General features: G+C 35.0%; 3 protein-coding genes, 1 long non-coding RNA gene and 1 pseudogene across 5 annotated transcripts; all 5 read right to left on the reverse strand.

The window, feature by feature from the left end:
• Window positions 1-1,118: 1,118 nt before the first annotated feature.
• LOC112419365 (uncharacterized) lies at window positions 1,119-2,795 on the reverse strand. 2 transcript variants are annotated; one of them, XM_039830113.1, is made up of 4 exons: window positions 1,909-2,795; window positions 1,611-1,829; window positions 1,245-1,363; window positions 1,119-1,155 (listed from the first exon to the last, which is right to left on the reverse strand). In XM_039830113.1, exons 1-2 carry the CDS (start codon window positions 2,644-2,646, stop codon window positions 1,644-1,646), a joined length of 924 nt encoding a protein of 307 aa, XP_039686047.1. In that variant the 5' UTR covers window positions 2,647-2,795; the 3' UTR covers window positions 1,119-1,155; window positions 1,245-1,363; window positions 1,611-1,643. The 2 variants fall into 2 exon arrangements, with proteins under 2 accessions (XP_039686047.1, XP_024632749.2); XM_024776981.2 differs by having other exon boundaries at window positions 1,245-1,401.
• Window positions 2,796-7,937: 5,142 nt separating this feature from the next.
• Window positions 7,938-8,696, reverse strand: LOC25486484 (UDP-D-apiose/UDP-D-xylose synthase 1-like; annotated as a pseudogene).
• A 3,660-nt stretch (window positions 8,697-12,356) lies between these two features.
• On the reverse strand, window positions 12,357-13,378 carry LOC120578038 (uncharacterized). The gene is made up of 4 exons (XR_005643991.1): window positions 13,338-13,378; window positions 13,215-13,251; window positions 12,957-13,045; window positions 12,357-12,456 (listed from the first exon to the last, which is right to left on the reverse strand). It is a non-coding gene; the product is annotated as an uncharacterized lncRNA (long non-coding RNA).
• A 2,447-nt stretch (window positions 13,379-15,825) lies between these two features.
• Window positions 15,826-16,353, reverse strand: LOC25480366 (agamous-like MADS-box protein AGL62). The gene has a single exon (XM_013587188.3). The coding sequence runs from the start codon at window positions 16,351-16,353 to the stop codon at window positions 15,826-15,828; it is 528 nt and encodes a 175-aa protein (XP_013442642.3).
• A 3,517-nt stretch (window positions 16,354-19,870) lies between these two features.
• LOC25480364 (agamous-like MADS-box protein AGL62) lies at window positions 19,871-20,581 on the reverse strand. Its single transcript, XM_013587186.1, has one exon. The coding sequence runs from the start codon at window positions 20,579-20,581 to the stop codon at window positions 19,871-19,873; it is 711 nt and encodes a 236-aa protein (XP_013442640.1).
• Window positions 20,582-21,372: the final 791 nt, after the last annotated feature.

Raw genomic sequence — 21,372 nt, forward strand, 5'->3', positions numbered from 1 at the left:
AGGATATACCATGATAAAAAAATTAAAAATAAACTAAGTACATTTTGTTGACCTTCTTGAAAGACACATGGTCATTAAAATTGCAAAATTAAGATCATTATTAGTTAACTTAGGGAGTTGACATTGCTACTGATTGGTTAATGGTGTCTACATCAGATTTCCAAATTACGTTTTAGAGATATATAAATCAGATTCTCTAGTACAAAGATGGTGTCTAATTAGCGAAGCTTCACTTGTCAATGTACAATGAAATTATGAAAGTGAACAGTTATAGTTATTTTTATTTATTTTTAAGGCTTTAATGTGTGTTTAGTCCCTGCACTTTCGCTCAGTTTTGGCATTGGTCCCTGCGCTTTTTTTTGTTTGACATTGGTCCCTGCACTTTCTAAAACTTTTGGCTTTAGTCCTTCCGTTAACTTTCCGTTAAAAAAAAAAACCAAAACTAACGGTGTGCCACGTGGCACACTAAAAAACAAAAAAAAAAATCAATTTTTAATTATTATTTTATTCATTATTTTTTTACTTAAAAATATCATTAGTCCCTGCACTTTCAGCATTTTTTGATATTAGTCCCTGCACTTTGGTATTAGTCCTTGAACTTTTTTTTTTTTTTTGAAATACTTTCAATGAAATTATTATGTTTTAATTATTGTTTTGTTCATTATTTTTATTAAGAATAATCATAAAAAAATAAAATCAAAAAATCTTTGTTAAAAAAAATTAAGTAATAATTGTATAACATTGCAAATGGAAATTGTATCGTATTAACACCGTAACAATAGATAAAAATCAACAAAGAAGATGGAAATTAAATTGCACTTTGGCAATATAGGCCTATAATTCTCAAAATGCACCAAAAAGATAGTAATTTGGCATCACAGGCCTCTCTATCTCAAAATAAACCAAAATGCACCACATAGATAGTAAGTTGGCAACATAAGCCTCTAATTCTCAAAATGCACAAAAAATATAGTGAGTTAAACATAGGTCTCAAATTCACAAAATACATCAATAGGTTCTAAAACCTCCGATAATCTTCATTTGAATTTTCATTGGGATCTCCATCTTCATCTTCAATTATCTTTGAGAGGTTTATCTTCATCTTACAGTTTTTGAGTTCACCCTTGATGGCCCGGTTGGTTTTCGCTTCTTTCCCTACACATGAGTTGAAAAACTTATTGGTTTAGCATAGATTCAAGACTAATGGTTTGGTAATTTGCCTTTGAACATAAGCGGCAACATACCTTTTGTGGTGCAGTGCAACTTAATGGTTTGGCAATTTGCCTTTGAATTTTCAAAGATGGTGTGGGTTGGCTTGCATGAACCGTTTTAATGCCAAGTGCACGTTCTGCTTCCTCGACAGCTGCTACAATTTCATCATCGTCGCCGTCATTTAACTGACTGTCAATTGGTGCATTAAGTTCAACAGCACCACTTTGATTACAATCAACAGCACGTACATTAGAATTGATATTAGAGGCAGATTTCTTTGTTTTATTGCCTTTACTCTGTCAAGTTAACACAAGTGCAACAGAAGAAAAAAATGGAATGCATAAGGCACTTAATAAGGCAAACAAGTACAAAATAACACCAACATCTGCTACATTTACCTTTTTAATGGGTGCAGCAGTAACATGTGAAACTTAGGCACCAGATGCAATCAAAACAGGCACAATAGTAACATGTGGAACTTGGGCACTGGATGCAGTCACAACAGGTGCATTTGAAGCAGTAGTGACAGGTGTATTAGAAGGTGTTTCTGCATTTGAAGCAGCAGTTGCAGGTGCATTGGAGGTAGTCGCTGCATGAGCATTTTTTTTGGGTTTTCTCTGTCAAAATAAACATGATTAGGCTTATAGAGAGTTAAGTACAAAAAAAATTATACAAAATATTTAAGTGATTATATACCTTTCTTTGCTGTGCAGATGGGTTTACTTCTGTTCTTTTGCAACCCCTAGCATTATGACCGGGCTGGCCACAATTTGTGCACCTATTAAGACCCCTAGTATTAGGTTTTCCGGTCTTTGGGTTTTCATCAGCTTCCCTTCTCCTCAGCTTTTTTGGTCTACCAGGACCTCTCTTGTATTGTGGGGGGAGCATGTCTTCAACTTCAACAGTAGGCCACATATCTTGACCATTAATAGGACTAACACTAAAACTATAACAAAGTTCATATGCTTCCCTTGAATAATATTGATCAACAAAGTCCTCAGGATTTTGATTTATAAAACCCATAGCTGCTACAACATGTCTACAAGGTATGCCTACTAACTCCCAAAAGTTGCATGTGCAAGTCATTTTATCTAAGTTAACAATAAAACCACTGCTTTTAAGATGATGAGTAACTTGAAAAGATGTTGGTGTAGACCAGTGTGGTGACCATCCTCCACTAAGTTCAATCTCCTTATTTAATCTCTTCATAGGTGTAGGCATTATCCTACCTTCGTACCTACCTAGTTTATACTGTAAAGTTGCCATCCTATTCATCAAATAAAGCCTAATCCATTCACACATAGTTAAAACTGGCTTGGCCCTAGCACCCAAGATAGTACTATTGAATGCCTCTGAAATATTATTCATTAATACATCACACTTAGGATAAAAAGACAAAGCATGCTTACACCACAACTTTGTGGGAAAACCCATCAGCCACTCCCATGCCTTCGGATTGACCGCTTTCAACTATGACATCTTCTTCTCCCAAGCTTGCAAGTAGGTTGCCTTAGCTGCCCCCATCATGAGATCTCTTATTAGAGTGCCTCCACCAAACCTTTTCTTAAAGTTGGCATACAGATGCCTCAAACATAACCTATGTTCTAATCTTAGAGGCATCTCTTCAAAAATAGAAATCAACCCCTACAATAAAAACACAAGCATATATAAGCATAAAAAATGAACTTTTGAGTTTTCTGCTTCAAATAGGAATCAGAATAATAAACACAACATAATTACAAACAACAACATAATTACCTTTTGTTGGTCAGATATGAAAACCCATATTTTATCCTGTCCAATATTCTCTAATAACAATGTTAGAAACCATCTCCATGATTCTTTGGTTTCAGTCTCGACCACTCCAAATGCTAAAGGAAAATATTGATCATTTGGGCCTCTTCCAACTGCAATAAGAAGTTGTCCTCCATATCTAGTCTTTAGATGACAACCATCAACACCGATAAAAGGTCTACATGCTGTCAAAAATCCTTTTTTGCAACCATCAAATGAAAAATAAAAGCTTCCAAACCTAGGCTGTAAAGTTGGATGTGGTCTCTCCATGTTGATCTCGCACGAGTTACCGGCACATACTCTCTTAAGCTCCGCAGAATACCTCCACAATAGACTATATTGTCGTGCAGCATTACCTTCTACAATTTCCTTAGCCATCTGTTTTGCTTTCCAAGCTCTCCAAAAGGTGATATTCACAGAGTAATTTTTCCCCACAAAATCCACAATGTCATTTATCGTCACATGGTCACCCGTAAACATGTTGTTAGCTACTGACTTTGACACCCACTTGGCAGTAGCACTTGTATTTTTTGTTTGCCAGGAACATTTGTGGTCTCCTTTGCATGTTTTCATCATGAACGTGTGCTTGCCTCCCACTTTACTTACAAGAGCCTCAAAACCACACTTCATCTTGCACTCCACTCTAACCCTTTCCAAGTCATTTTTCTTGAACCTTATCTCCTTCCCATTTAGAACATTCCACTCTATAATAGCATCCTTGAACTCATTCAATGATTTAAATTGCAACCCAACATTGAACTTGTATTTCTTGGTCAACTCCTCCATCCTAAAAATGTCATCTTTAAGTCCCTTCTCATTGTCAAAGTCATCAGGATCACTGCTTCCAAGTTCTTCACTGAGATACTCGTGTTCAATTTCAAACTTGTCATTTAGTGATTCATCAGGTACATCACATATTGCAGGTGCACTACTTGAACTACCTCCCCCCACTTTTTCATTTGAATGAGTTTTCAAATTGTAAGTATTTTCATCAATCATCATTCTTGAAGGTTGAAACTCTGGATCATCACCATCGCTTAAACCAAATCCATCGTCCATTCCTAAAGCTCTCTCATCTTCACTATCATCCAAATGAATTCCTTTGGCTTCATCTTCACTGCTATAAGAATCATTTTCAGAATCACCTCCATAATCACCTTCAATTTCTTCAAATCCACCAGCATCAACATTTTCCACAACATCATTTAACGCTTGTAATTCAAGACATACAGGAGCATCCACAGAAAACATATTATCAACACCATGTTCAAGATATATATGAGCATCAACTTTGTTACTTAACGCATAATCAACAATATCCATAGCATCAGCATCCAATCTCAACTTCTTGTAAGCAATTTCCTCCTCTACTTTCCACCACATTCTGAAACTATTCTTAGCATATTTTTTATCTGTCATTATACCCTCTACTTCAAAATAACTCAATTTATCCTTGTCTAGACCCTCAACAACAGTTACATCACCACCCCTATAATACACAATCAAATCTCTTACAAACTGACCCCCATGATGGAAAACAACATTGAAACTCATTTCTGCATATATAGATAAACAACTGCATGAAGTTTGAACCAAACATACAAAAAAGTAGCAAAAACGATAAAAAAAAAAAACCACTTGTAGAAAAAAAACACAATAAAGCACATGTCCACACAAAAGGAGAGAGTAGAAACAATAAAATATTGACCCTACACATTGTAATCCAGATACCCACATACAACACAAAGAGAATATATACATATGATCCCCCACATGCCATTAAAGAAATGGAAAGTTACAGAAAAGAACATAAATTGACTTAGTTAACATATAATAATAGATTGTATAAAAAAAACATATAATAAGAAAAGAAAGAATCAACACACGTTGCTTTTAAAATAAATCAACAACTTTTCAGTTTCACTTTTACAAGAAGGCCATGCAAGCGCACTACAACGAAACACAAACAACAGGTGCGGCAAGCAAGAAAAACAGACCAAAAGAGCACTACAAACAAAATAGTATTATCCATAATAATAGAAACAAACAAAATTCATAACAGAAACAAACAAACAAACTTCATAAACAAGAAGAATCAGAAGAGTAAAACGAACCGTCAATTGAAAACGCAAACTCGAAGGTGGTGGTCGGAATCAGAAGAGGATGGTGGTCGGAATCGTGATGGTCGGAATCGTGAAGGTGGTGGTCGTAATCGTGAGCAAAATCGAAGAGAAAGAAGAGGATGGTGGTCGGAATCAGAACAGGATGATGGTCGGAATTAAAATCAATCAGGGTTAGGGTTGAAGTTGAAACCCTAAACCCATTACTTCCCTCTTTCTCTTCTCTTTCCCGTGTTTTCTTCTTCTTTCTTTTCTAATCTTCTTATTTTAATTAATTATTTTAAATTTATTTCAATTATAAAATTTTGTTTTTAGTGTGCCACGTGGCATGTCATGATTGGGCCACGTGGCACACCGTTAGTTTTGGTTTTTTTTTTTAACGGAAAGTTAACGGAAGGACTAAAGCCAAAAGTTTTAGAAAGTGCAGGGACCAATGCCAAACAAAAAAAAGCGCAGGGACCAATGCCAAAACTGGGCGAAAGTGCAGGGACTAAACACACATTTAAGCCTATTTTTAAATAGCTTGGTGGTTAGGTGTGAAAAAGTGGATAATCTCAGATTTGGATTCATGTTTGTGCATATCAATGTTCTTATAGCCACTAGTGATATCTACTTTTTTTTCCAAATTAACCACCACCGTTGAAAAGTGATCTATCTCGTGACGATGGATGAGAGACAACGGTGGCGGAAAATGCTCCGGTAGGGTGACGATGATTCTTCGCGGTGGAACGCTAAAGCCAGTAATGGAATTGAGAAAGAGTATGTAGAAAAAGTATTGTGAAAAATGAATTGTACCTTGAGGGTGAAGTAAAGATATAGGCGCACGTTGAGAATAACCGTCTACGAGTTTTGTGGCGTGTGATTAGGGACATGTGTAGGGTGGTCCTCGCGTGGGGGCGTGTTTAGATGTGGTGTGGTGCACTAAAGTTGGCATATTCCTTCAGGCGCGGGGCCTTAAGGCGGTGCAAGTTTAGGCCACGTGTGTGGGACTGATCCTTTGACCGGTCCAGAACAGTTGCCCCGTAAGACATTGGTGCCCTTATGGTGCAATGGCTTATAGTTGTAGAGAGGGCGTTCGTTCGGGCGCCTGCAAACGTTGGCGCCTCTGAAGTTTTTGCTTGTAAAAAGATTATTTTGTTGCTTTGTTATGAGAAAGGTGGCGTCCGTGTCGAGTTAGTGGGGGTAGTTGCCATTTAATGCTTCAAACTGAAACATTTAGATGTAATGGTCGTTCAGCTAGCTTTCCACTTGTAACTGTAAGCTTCGTGAGTTGCACGCGGTCCGGGAAAGGTGCTTCACGCGCGCGTCGTTTTGACTGCGTTTCATTTTTTCCAATGCTGCTTTTAGCCGTTAGATCGTGACTCCCAAGCTCCCCTTTATCTGGTCCATTGATTCGAATAGTTCATAGGCTATTTAAACAGGGAACATCTCCCTTTTTCTCATCGTGCCTATTATTCTTCCTCGATGTGCTTTTGGGGGACGTTTCCCTTCTCCCTCATAGTTTCCTTTTCTCTTTACTTTTCTAGGCTGAGTGAGAAAGATGATTGTTTCCTCTGTGGGTTCTGGAAGTTTGATGGATTCCTTGTTAATTGGTCTTTCGTCTCTGTATGGTGATTGGTTCCATGCATTTGTTATGGCGACATGCATCAGGAGGGAGAAAACTACGTTGGTCGAAAAGTTCGCCAAAACCGAGTAAGAACGGGTGATTTTAGGGGATTCAAAATATATAATCTAAAAATCGAAAAAAAAAAATGGTTTAGATTATAAAATATGAACGAGAGTATTTTTGTCAAACACAAAAAAGTACTTAATGATAGAAATGAAATTATGATGACTGAATGGTGTCAGCAACATAGGTCACACATGAGAATGAGACAAAAAACGTGTTTTTTTTTTTTTTTTTTTTTTTTATTTTTTATCTAGGAATACATATTCATGCAAAATGAAAATTATAATATTTTCTTAGATGTGTAATTCCCAAGTGATTTTGGTGTGATAAAATTCCTCTCTAAATGCATCTTTCCAACGGCTGATTTGCTTAAGGAAAATTCCCATTCACTTATGTACCTCTCATTCTTGTTTTCTAATTTTTTTTTTTAAGTACACACTTTTCAGAAACTGAATTGTAAAACCTTGCTTTTGTTATTGATCTGTCTGGCGAGAACGGTCGAGTGGCAACGACAACAGTGAATTCTCCGGTGTGATGGTAACCACTTTCGGTGCGGCGGCGTTGAGTCTTCACGGTGGGATGAAAGGTGCCTGTAGGCACGTTAGTACTCTGACGCTCAAGTTAGTAATGGAACTGAGAAAGAGTGTGTAAGAAGTGTTGTCAAAAGTGATGTATACCTAGAAGGTGAAGCAAGTTCACCCTTATATAGGCGCACGTTGGCCACTACTGTCTCCACGTAATGCGACGTGTGATTAGGGACGGTGCAGGACACATGTAGGGTGATCCTTGCGCGACGGCGAGCTTCTGTGCAGCACGGTGCACGCAATCTAGCGTGCTCCTTTAGGTGCGGAGTCTTAAGGCGGTGCAAGTCCGACCACATGTCGATGTGCGGTTTGGTCCTCTAACCGGTCTAGAACAGTTATAAAATAGAGGTGAAGGAGAGAGAGAAAGAAAATTGAGAGTTTCAATTGTCTCTTGTGTATATCATTTCATTACGAATGAGCCTTATTTATAGGGAAATACAAGAATGTTAGAATACAATAATAATGGTAAATGGACCAAATAGTTATACATCTATGCCTTATGGACATCCACAATAATATTCATAACACTCCTCATTGGATGTCTATCGAGGATATGTCTTATTTCAACGGCTCTCCACGAAGAAGATTGTTGCTGAAGCAAGCAAGAACCCTAGGAACTCTCTCACTTGGACCATCAACACTAGGAACGAGATCCATTCTTGGTCCAATCCAATTAAAAGGTCTCACAATTGTAAACTCCAACCCATTTTCATCACCTTCACCATAAATCAACCTCTCAATCAATTGCTTTGCACATGCATATGACCATCATTGATTTTCGATCGAACCAAAAATGCACGAAGATTCATCTTCTTTGAGCATATAGTAAGCAGGATCATGACGAAGAGGACTATCTTTAGGGAGAAAACTACCAATAGTTTTCCCATGAACCTCACATGTAGAAAAATGAACGAGTCTCTTGTTATTTTCGGAACAATGCTTCACCACTGGAATTGCAACAATGAAGTTGTTGTAAATTGTGTGAAGAGGACTTGTGTTGTAATCAATAGGAGTGTAGATTGCAACAAGGTTTATGACCAAATATGTGGTTTTGATTAGACTTTCGAGTATGGGATCGTTTTTTATATTCAAACGGTGAAACTCAAAATGGTTGTTCCATGGAAGAGTTTCAAGCTCCAAGAGATGTTTGAGTTTGTTGTTGTAAACATCTAGTGCTAGAACTTTGTGAGGGGTTTGGAGCATGAGCTTCTCACAGAGGTGAGAACCAATGAAACCTCCGGTGTCGATAATGCAGATTGTTATCGGCTTAATTGGGTTGCCATCGAGATCAAGTCTTATTGAAGAAGGAGAAGACATGTTGACTAGTTTCTTACTTAGGTCAAATATTACACCTTAATATGGTGGTGTCTAAAACCCTAACAATATGGTGGTGTCAAAGTTGTCTATCAGAAACCCAATATTTATAGTTAGAGATTTACTTTTCCCACCCTGCTGCCTTCTCGCGCGCCTTGCAAAATTTCCAAAAATACCCCTGGTTCGGATTATATAATCCGGACAAGATTGTTAGTGACCGGAAAACGAAATTCGGACCATATTGTTATGTGCTTTTTTGTGCCTTTCTTTGATGTCAGGGGTCTCTGTTGACCTTTATATGAACCCCACACAAGCTGCAATGCAATTGCAGGGTTCATATGAACGGTCAACAATGACCATGACACCACCGACACCCCTAAAAAACTAAAAACATTTGAAGAAAATGGAAGAAAAAAGATGAAGTGAAGAATGAAGGTATTTGTTGAAGATAAAAGCCTATTTATAGCCTAAAATAAGTCCTAGGTCATTAGTACAATCAATGAAAACGTGTTAGTGGTTGTAACCGTCCCAACCTACATTAATGGATCCACACAAAAGAATCCAATGTTGAAGCTTTCCGGATTATACAGTCCAGAACTTCCTTAACCCTACAAGAAGTACCAACTTTTCCCTCGTTCACCAGTATCATATTAATCCGGAAAATATATTCCGGAAAACAAAGGTACACTCCGGATTATATTTTCCGGACTGCATTAGTGTCATGGCCGGTGGTTTGCACCACATGTTTTTGTCGGTGGTCAAGTCAAGAAAACGTGTTTTACCACATTTTTTGACTACATTTATGACCTCCCAACCGTTTTTTGACCCACCCTCCCTATAAATAGCCTTCCAAACCCCACCATTTCTCACAACATCCTCTTCCACCCTCTCCTCCTCTTCTTCCTTCTACAACCATGGTTTTCCATCTTTGACCTTTCATAGATAAGGGTCTCGTTGAAAACTTTCAAGGTTTGTATGAACGGTCAATGAGGATGGAACCGCACTGCAAAGAAGTGCGGTTCATTTGGGGGGTCATATGGGTCAGTGTGGTTCTTAGCTTGGTTTGTCTGGGCGTAAGTTTGAGCACCCCCTACCTCCCTCAGGGGCGTTGTTTTCTTCTTCCCGCCCTCCTCTTCCCTCCTCCCCTGGTTGCCCTCCAACAGGGAAGCTATTGGTATGTCCTATCACATACCAGTGGTTAGGCTCTTGGGAGATTAGAATTAGGCTCTTAGGAGATTAGAAATAGAATTAGGTTCTTATGTAATAAGCTTAAAAAGCTTCAACATTATTGTAATGTATTGTTCATATATTAATAAAATGTGTTGTTTTTATCTTTTTGTCTTTTTTTTGGTCAAGTAGCCTAGTGGCCAGAGTTCACACAATTAAATTGTGGAGCAGTGGAGTGTCTGGGGTTCGAACCCCAGCCCCTGCATATAATATGCAATATCCCTACCAACTGAGCTAAGCTCACGGGGATATCTTTTTGTCTTTTTATTTCTGGTTTATATGTTTATTTGTATTTATTTTACGAATTTCAAAGCTTAAAATTGAAAAAGTTCTGGAAAAAGCCCTTTCCAAATTTTAATATCCGGATTAATCTGCAAAATTCTAACAATCTTTTTCGGAAAACATAATCCAGACCAGGGGTACAATTGAAAAAAAAAAATAGGGCGTGCGAGGAAATGCAAAATGTAGGAAAAGTAAATCTCTTATAGTTATTAGAGTTACTAGAGCTGGGTTTATGGATCAAGCCCACAAACCGATATGTTTAGCCCGCAGGCTTAAAATAACAATAATATGTAAGATATTATTTGTAGAGGAGGTGGTTCTGACATACAAATTTTTACTTCTCCACACTTATCAGTATGTGAATCTAGCCAATATATATATATATATATATATATATATATATATATATATATATATATATATATATATTCACATGTAACATGTTGTTCGATTTGTCTCAATAAATATTTTTAAATTATCAAATGTTTATGTTTGCTATGCTTTGCATTCTTTCAATGCTTATCTAAACGTGAATTTGAAATACACTAGACCATTGACCCGTGCGTTAACGCACATGTCATTTAAAAATGATAATATTCACTGAAAAAATAAGACACTTTAGTTCACGTGAATCTAAAAATTGTCGTGAATCAAAGCATAATGTCAATATCAAAGACTTTGTTATTGTTCCATAATTCTAGTACGTAGTTCCTGTTACTTTAAAATAACATATAATTTTGAAAGGGAAATTGAAGTTCGTTGACATGCAAATAGTTTCAATAAGTAAGAAAATGAACAGTACACAAAAAAGTCCTACACATTACGGAAAACTTCTCTGTAGACCACATTTGATGCAACATCGATATCATCGCCGTCGTCGTCATTAATCAATATTTTTAAACCACCTCTCGAAGTAACCCGTGATATTGCGACGTACAACTGTCCATGTGAAAAAACAGGAGACTGTAGATAAACACCAACATGTTTCAACGACTGACCCTGACTCTTGTTAATAGTCATTGCAAATGAGACGACAGATAACGGAAATTGCCTTCATGTCAAGCAAAACCTCATAATTTGCTAACCCGTGCTACCACACGGGTCAATGATGAGCACAATGTATTAGTAATTTAGGAGTTCAACATCACATAAAAACCGTAAATTAAAATAACATGAAATATATAGCTATATTATGTAGGTAAGGTATGATTTACAATTAATGTTTTGCAATGATCATGCTTATAGTTAATGGTAAGTTAAACATATTTTGAAGACACAGTCATATGCTTAGATAGATCCTTATTCAGCCAATAGAATATCATGTGAAAAAACAGGAGACGGTAGATAAACACCAACATGTTTCAACGACTGACCCTGACTCTTGTTAATAGTCGTTGCAAATGAGACGACAGATAACGGAAATTGCCTTCATGTCAAGCAAAACCTCATAATTTGCTAACCCGTGCTACCACACGGGTCAATGATGAGCACAATATATTAGTAATTTAGGAGTTCAACATCACATAAAAACCGTAAATTAAAATAACATGAAATATATAGCTATATTATGTAGGTAAGGTATGATTTACAATTAATGTTTTGCAATGATCATGCTTATAGTTAATGGTAAGTTAAGCATATTTTGAAGACACAGTCATATGCTTAGATAGATCCTTATTCAGCCAATAGAATATCATGTGAAAAAACAGGAGACGGTAGATAAACACCATCATGTTTCAACGACTGACCCTGACTCTTGTTAATAGTCATTGCAAATGAGACGACAGATAACGGAAATTGCCTTCATGTCAAGCAAAACCTCATAATTTGCTAACCCGTGCTACCACACGGGTCAATGATGAGCACAATATATTAGTAATTTAGGAGTTCAACATCACATAAAAACCGTAAATTAAAATAACATGAAATACATAGCTATATTATGTAGGTAAGGTATGATTTACAGTTAATGTTTTGCAATGATCATGCTTATAGTTAATGGTAAGTTAAGCATATTTTGAAGACACAATCATATGGTTAGATAGATCCTTATTTAGCCAATAGAATATCACATGAAGCATTGGGCCAATCCTTATTAAAACAATGATATGAATCATGGTTTACAACTTAATTTGTAGTTTGCATAGCTCAGAGGATATCTAAGACACAGTCACATCAGTATAATCAACCACCACCGTATAAATTATCACCGCGAGGGCCTTCTTGCAACAACCACCACCGCATAAACCTCCTTCTAGAATATAACAAACAAAAAAAAGAGATGATAATAAATTAGATAGCAATGCAATTCAAAAAGTCATCGGATTACAAATAACCAAAAATCAAACTTAACAGATGCTCTTACTCTTATTCCAACCCCGAGTTTGAAAATTCCTGAACTGCAAAATCAACAAACCAAACCCCACACCAATCATATAACAATTACTTTGATTTTGTAAGAAGCCTAAAAAGCTATTGCAAGCTATTTTGTACAATAGAGGAATTGAATGGAAAGAAAGATGTGTGGTTAACCTTAGTCACAGAAAAGAGGAGGAGCAGCTAAAAATCCATTTGATTTTTCTTCTCAATGTTAACACAATAACAATGCTTCTATATAAACACAAAAATTAAATTAGAATGAAACAATTAAATCATTGTGGAGCCCTGTTTTTTACATACTTAATGAATTAATTAATTAAATCAATTCCATTGTAAGATAAGCTAATAATTTTCGCATGGAGAGAGAAAACGCACTTGCAATTTTGAAGTGAGATGAAGAAGTCATGACCAAGTGTAACAACGAAGCCTATCTGCAACTTTCTGGATAGAACCAACCCTTCCAGCTTCTTGGTGATAAATCCAACGACATAGTAGGAACCATCAGAGAAAGTGAGGCAATTTTATAAATAAAAAAAAAAAAAAAAAACTTCTATACAAACTCAAAAAAAGGGAAGAAAAAATAATAATTAGAATGAAACAATTACATAATGAAAGTGAAATAAACAAACATACCTGCATATCCCCAAATCCACATTTCCATCAACAAAATCTACAATTTGTAAAATAAAGCTACAAATCAAAACATGGTGGAGAAAGAAAAAACATTGAAAATCATTGCATATATCATCATCTTACACAAATGATATTAGCAGATTCAGAAATTCTATGGGAGTTTAGACCAGTCAACCTCCAAGGATGCGAGTAACAAAATCTATTAGCAGAAGCAGCAGGAAATAATGATTTGTTTTGTTAAAAAAAAAAATAGGAGTGATTTGTTTTGTTCAAAAGAATAGGAGGGATTTGTTTCGTTCAAAAGAATTGGGAATTTCTGCAATAAAATAGGAACAATTTGTTAATAGGAGTGATTTGTTTTTCTTTTTTTTAAGTTTATATGTTTAGTAGGAAACAATTTTTTTTTAAAAAAAAAAGGAGATTTCTGCAATTTGATATTTTAAACATGGGTAATACAGTAAAAGCAAGCACTGAATTTAAGTTAAATTAGGGCAACAATTAGCATTCGGGTTAACTTTAATAAATAAAAGATAAAAGATAATATATTAGGGTAAATGAGTTGAGGAAGTGAGGAAAAAATTATGGCAACAGAAAATATGGAAATCAATTAGATAGGTTTTAGGAGGATGGAAATTAGGAAATCATGGTTAGGGTTTGGAGGAGGGGAATTAGAAAATATGGTTAGGTTTTGAAGGAGGGGAATTAGGTTTTAGGAGGAGGGAAATTAGGAAATCATGGTTAGGGTTTGGAGGAGGGGAATTAGGAAATATGGTTAGGTTTTGAAGGAGGGAAAAGTGGCTATAATTTTTTAGGTTAAATATTAGGTGGAATTAGGGCAACAATGTTAGGTTTATAAATAAAAAGAAAAGATGGTTAGGTTTTGAAGGAGGGAAAAGTTGCTAAAATATTAGGTTAAAATTAGGGCAACAAAGCTTTGTTTAGGAACGTTTAAGAGAAAGGTATGGTTTTAAAAAGAGATTTCGGTTTAGGAGAAAGGATTAAAATATATTGGTGAGGGTTTGGAGGAGGGGAGTTAGGAAATATGGTTTATGGAAATCAATTAGATAGGTTTTAGGAGGAGTGGAGTTAGGAAATCATGGTTAGGGTTTGGAGGAGGGAAATTAGGAAATATGGTTAGGTTTTGATGGAGGGAAAAGTTGCTAAAATATTAGGTTAAAATTAGGGCAACAAAGCTTTGTTTAGGAATAAGAAGAGAAGATATGCACGGTATGTTTTTTATAAAGCAATTATTAAATTTCATTATTATTATTATTATTATTATTAATATTTGTGTTAATTAATATAAACATTAGAACATCGATTGATTCATGTAGCCGATCTCATTTAGTGGGATAATGTTTGGTTGTCGTTGTTGTATTATTACTTAGAGCACCTCCAGCGGTTGACACAAAGTAACCGTGCGCCTGCTGGAGTGTCAAACAGTGCATCATTTTGTCAAATATAAAAGTAAATATATATAAAAATAGTTAAATAAATATGTTTGTTTGCAATAAACCAAAATATATAAAAAATATTAATAGATGAGGTAAACTTGTGGAACCCAAAATGAGTATTTTAGAATTACACCATTGAAGTAAAATATAAATGAGTTGCATCATTTATGATGTGGCTCTAATGGGACCCATAAAATATTTTTGATGAAGTTCACCATTGGAGATGCTCTTATGTGTTTAAAGTTTAAATGTCTCTTCTCATATTTAGTTTCTTAGATTATAAGTCTTTTAAGAATGTGTTTCAAAATTCTTAATGAAATACGTGCATTGGTTGATGATAAGTTTTTACAAATTCCTTTATGTCCATTGGTAGATTTATGGAGAATGAAATATGAGTATAAGAAATTCTCGTTTCCCTTGCTTCACAGTCAGGTGCCCTGCTTGCAGGAATTTTAAGGTATATTATATGCTAAAAAGTACAATTTTTTGTGCCTTATTCAGCAAACATTTTAACTCACCATCACTATCCCACTGATGGAGTCGCACTTGAGGATTTAATAGTCGCAACGAATGCAGTTTTGTGGTGTCTGTCGGAGCAGCTTTGGCAATTGCTGTCGCTAGCTGTAGCTGCGCCTTTGGAGCACTTGCATGCTACTGGCGTTCACGACAAAAGAGTCGGAAGTATTTCCATCACCTACACTCTTTTAAAGAACATATGATTATTAGTCGGGTAATGAACTCATTTCAAAAAGGTATAGTAGAAGATCGCTTGACGATTAACAAACACTGCAAAATATATATTGAGAACCAAAGCTAAAGCGAATTTTAAAGTGAGGCCTTTACAAAAATATAAGAGGTCTCGCTGTGTGAAATGAAATATATGCGCAAGAATCCTATACAACATCGGTGATCTTCTATCCAAGTTGGATGTAGGGATATTCTCTAAAAACACGGCACAAGTTGCATTAATCTCACCATTAAACACTTTTTCAGATTATGTCTAGAGTAATGCAAATGGAACAATTGTAGAAACCTGACATCCTAACTCTGTTGATACTTCCCTAAAAAACAAAACTTGGGAGACTAGGTCAAAATCCAAGAATAACAATCAACTGAATGTATAAGAAGGCGAAACCATGCCATTACGATAAAAATCCTCAGAAAGCCACCATTAAAGCACACGGCCAAGTAACTTTTATTATTTTTTTTCTTTGCCCATCATATCTTCGTTCAAAAAGTAATTTGATCCTTTGTCGAGCTTTCAAAAATTTGTTAGTATGTATTAACTTAGCCCCCATTTCCTTGCGCAAATTGCTCAGCTCATCACCAATTTTCTTCTCGGCATGCATCATGTTATTGATTTGAGTCAACTGAGCATTGAGTTCGCGCACGTTGGCATTGCGGTTAGCCTCAATGAATTGCATAGTGCCATTGTTTTGGGGTGGGACGAGGGAAAGATAACAGTATATGACCGTATCAAGATTGGGGTGACCAAAGGAAAATAGCTTTCCACTAGGTGAGAATACAACAAGAGCAGCATCTGCACCACAAAGGGTGCAAATCTCACCGGCTTTCTTGAAGAGCCCGCTACGGCACTTTGAGAAAGTAACTTGCAAGTTGCTCTCGTCACTCATCTTTTTCATCTCGATCTTTTGGCGACCCCGGCCTTTCTTTCCGCTCGACATGGCTAAAGCACAAACAAAGAGAACAAAAAAGCAAAGGGTGGGTGGGTGTATGTGTTTTTTATTTAGAGTAAGAAATGGCCCATTGAAGTTGGGTGTGAAGGGGTCATTTTATATCCAAACAAGAGCACAGTTAGGAACTTTCAGATTTGCTGAAAAGAGGTGCCACAACCATGGCTTATGGGTTCTTCTACGTTTGTTCTCTTTGAGGATTGAGGATGGAGAGAGTCAGTTTACATTTAATGCAATATTTGATTTTGTCCACAACTTCTTTTTCTGCGAGGAATGCCAACGACGTTTTTACAAGATGTGTTCGAGGTGATAAACGAATTGAGAATTTGCTAATGTGAAATGTCAATATCATTTAAGGTTTCCTTTTCGCCCTTCTAATGCCGAGTTCATATAATTTTTAGTGTTTTTAGTCCTTTCGACAAAACTCGTGACTTTACTCTCGGGTTGTGGAGTTCCCATAACAAGGTAAACAAAAGGCTGAGCAAAGAAGAAGCTTCTCTAGGTACCGGCGATACCAGATTCCCAAAGCAGCTTTGCTCTTCCTGTTACCTTGGACATGACCAGAGGAGTAACAAAATTGAATGGTCTACAAGGTTCAGAAGAATAATTACACGAAAACACTCGTTTCTTTCTACAAGGAGAGGGGTACTATTGGTAATGAGGGAACTAAAGGCGCAGCCTTTGAAGATTTAATGGTTGCGACAAATGCAGCTGTGGTGCCCGTTGGTGCTGCTAGTTGTGCCTTCAGAGTATTCGCATGCTACTGGCGTTCGCAGCAAAATAATCGGAAGTAAAGGGAGGGAGATTAGTTCAACTTCTTATTTCTTTCTCATTTTTAAATTTTAATTGATGTTTTCATTTTGTTTCAGGCCAAGGAGAACGTGGAATTAGGAATAGCAGATACATACACAGATAATATGCATTTTTGTAGTGAGACCTTTACAAAAAATATAAGAAGTCTTACTGTGTAAAATCAAATATATGCGCAAGAATCCTATATGTAACATTGGTGATCTTGTATCCAAACATAGCCAAAGACGTAAAAGTTGGAAGTAGGAATAGATCTCTAAAAACCCAGCACAAGTTGCATGCATCCCACCATTGAATACTTTTAGATGAAGGCTAGTGCAGTGCAAATGTAATAGTTGCAAAAACGTGACATCCTAACTATGTTGACACATCAGACTCCGTATAAATCATTTGCAGCACCACATGAAAATTTACTATTATAAAAAAATAAACTAGATCATAATCCAAGAACAACAATCAACTGAATCTATAAGAAGGCGAAACCATCCGATTGCCTGCAATAAAAATCCTCAGAAAGCCACCATGAAACACAGCCTATTTGAAATAGTGTTTGTTTTCGGTTTTTGAAATATACAAGTCCTCTTCTCGCAATAGTTATCATTTTACATATTTTAGTTTTAGTCCCCAAAACTAAAAAAATTCAAAACAGTTTCCAAAACTGTAATTTTAAAAAATAGTTTAGCAAAAAAAAATTTAATTTTCAAATTTTTAAAAACTAAAAAAGAGTTTTTTAGGAAGTTTTTCAAACAGACATCCATAAATGAAAAACAAATGCTCATTTTCTCTAGTATGAGTCGTGAGAAAATGAACATAAGCACACGACCAAGTAGCTTTTTAGTTCTTTCTTTGCCCATCATGTCTTTGTTCAAAAAGTGATTTGATCCTTTGTTGAGCTTTCAAAAATTCGTATGTGTGTATTTAAGGGTGAGGGTAAGCTAGCCCAACATAAACATATAATCTAGCCAATAAAATTTAAATTATTTATTTAGTATATGTAAAGAATTAATCTATTTTTTTTTTAAGAAAAATATTCTATTTATTTAAATCGTCGGACTTAGCCAATAAATATTTTCTCTAAGCTTAATTATGACAAAAGTAGGTCAAGAAAAATGGATTTATTTAGTTCAAATTTTAAATCAAATACATCAATTTTTTTTAGATTTATTTTTACTTATAACGAGTGTTCTATATCAGAGAGTAGGTCAGAGAGTAGCATATTATATGAGTGTTCTATATCACCAACTATTAATGTAATAGGTGGATTTGATTGTTGGCATGAAGTCAGAAAGTAAATTTAATGGATAGAGTTCCAACAGTAAACCATTCATTATGTTCGATTTTAAATTACTGATATATGCAGATATAAAATTATAAATAGAGAAAGACGAACATTATAAAGTAAATTTTATGTTCGATTTTGTTCAATGGATATAGTTCCAGGAAAAATAAAATTTAAATTAAAACATAAATTAAAATTTTGTTTCATTTTTTCTGCAAAATAAAATTTACTTTATAGTGTTCATTTTGTTTCGAAAAATAAAATTTATGTTCGATTTTGTTCAATGAATAGAGTTCCAACAGTAAACCATTCATTGTTTCGGCTTTATTTATAAAATTAACGGAAAGACGAACACCTTACGGCTATATGCAGATATATAAATTTTAGAATATACCACAATCAAGTATTTTTGGCATTCCCTCAAAAAAAAAAAATATTTTTGGCAAATTCCCTCAAAAAAAGTATTTTTGGCAAATAAGATCAAACTAATTTCCTTTATAGTGTTCAATATTTGTTCCATTTGTAGTGAGATTATTCCTATTGCAATGATATTTAATTAATTTTCTAATTAATAATTTTAAAAATACTGTAAAAATGATAAAATAGTTTAAATAAAAGGTAGAATTTGAAGAAAAAAGTTTTACCAAAACAATATATTTCCTTTAGATGTAATGCAATATATACAATACCATTAAACTAACTTATTAAAACTTGTGAAATTAATCAATATTACTTGTAAATAAGGCCGAAGGGATTAGTGAGTAAGTATCTAATTAATTACTTTGCACCGATGTCGATATTTTCAACACACATTTGATCTATCACTTGAAATTGGATCAGTTGCTTGCCACATGACTGCAGTCCATGCGAATTTCATAAAAAAAAAAAAAAAAAAAAAAAAACAATGTATAAGTAGAAAAAAGAAAAACCAGACATCCTTGAAAAAAAAAAAAAAAAAAACAGACATGTTATGGTATTCAATATTTAGATTCTTGTGAATTTTTATTGAACTCTAAATTGCAATTTTAACAAAATCACAATGGCGTACTACAATTCTACCAAATTTGATGTCAATTCAAACATACATATAGTTATCTTTTATTAATAGAAAAGGAGATGAAATCGTCATTACGTATACAAAGTATCAAATTAGCATAAAAAGTTACTAGTTTACTAGACAAAACAAGTATAAAAGAAGATTCAACAAAGAAAAGTGCTTTATTATAGATCAACGGTGCCTATATTTTAGACAACAAACTTATAATTACTCTTTCCTCTGCCATATAGTTCAAAATGATAACAGAGATATGATTAGACTCGTAAACAAAAGTTTGACTTTCAAAAGAGGGCATAGATGAGAAATTGAGTTGGTTATTGATTTTCAAACAACACAAGTGACAAAGGAATGACTCTAGAACTTCAATAGAATCTGGGGGGTCCATATCCTCCTTCTCTCATATTGTTGAAGCCAAACAAATGAGATTGCAATATAGGGTAATGAAAAAATTGTGGTGGAAACATTTCAGTTTGTTGAGGATTTGGCTGATAATGGAGAGGGATGTTAGAGGATAAATCATTACCAGCAAAAAATGAAAAAGTTTGAGAAGAAGTACCCTGAATTGCACTCCTATGAACATATTGAGCAACAAGTTTCTTAAGCTCCACTAAAATCTTCTTGAATAATTCAAGTTGAGCCCTATTCATCCCACCAATTGGACAAGCCCACCAAAATTGAGCCTTGAACGCCTTGCACAAAAGGCTCAACTCATCATCACTCTTTTTCTCCTCGTCCAGTGTGTTATTGATTTGAATCAACTCAGCATTAAGCTCACACACTTTGGCACTATGGTGAGCCTCAATGAATTCCATGGTGCTGTTGTTTTGTGGTGGGACCCCAGAGAGATAGCGATCTATAACCGTATCAACATTTGGATGACCGAAAGAAAATACTTTTTCACTAGGTGAGAATACAACGAGAGCAACATCTACACCACAAAGGGTGCAAAGCTCATTGACTTTCTTAAAGAGTCCCCTACGACGCTTTGACAAAGTCACTTGAAGGTTACTCTTGTTGCTCATCTTTTTCATCTCGATCTTTTGGCAACCACGACCTTTCCTTCCACTCAACATGGTTGAAGTACAAAAAGATAAAAGAAAAACGAAATGGGTAGGTGGATGTGTTTGTTATTTTAGACTGAGAAATGATATATTAAAATCGGATGCGAAAGAGTCATTTTATAGCCACTTTTTGCGTGTGTGGATATTCCAACTCCCGTATTGTGATTTGACTTAAAAAAACCAATATGTTATGCCTTTTTGTTACATTGAAATTTTACTGGATTGAGAGATTCTCGTCAAATCTCTTTTTGTGTGGCTAATATGACATGATATTCAATGCAAAAAAAATGCACTCTTTTGTCATTTAACTTGTATACAACTTAGGTTGTATGTACTTGAATATTTTCAGAATTTGCAATAATTACGTTCATATTATTGTTTTTATTAAAGAAAAACAAGAGAGTCTGATGCATTCTTCGAAATCTATCATAATTTCCTATACTTATTGTTAAAAAAGATATGAAGGGTCATGCTAACTTGTACCAGGCACATGTTAAGCAACCCAAAAATAGAAATTTTTCTTCAATTATGGCATTCAATTAATCAAAAATAAAATATTAAATTCAAATGTATTAATTACAATGAAATATTTTTACTTTTGACGCATTAACTTGTGTATCTTATGGACACAAGTTATCATTTCCCAAAACGAAATACAAATCATTTAATTTTTAAAATCAAAGCAGCAACCAATGGTAACATAGGATTCATTTTTTATTTTCTTCTTTTTTGCTTTAATGCACTTTTGATCCTCATATTAAAAAAATAAAAATAAATTTTGGTCCCTCATTTTAAAAACTAAA

This window comes from Medicago truncatula, chromosome 2 (assembly GCF_003473485.1).
Source record: "Medicago truncatula cultivar Jemalong A17 chromosome 2, MtrunA17r5.0-ANR, whole genome shotgun sequence".
In the NCBI taxonomy this organism is placed as follows: Eukaryota; Viridiplantae; Streptophyta; class Magnoliopsida; order Fabales; family Fabaceae; genus Medicago; species Medicago truncatula.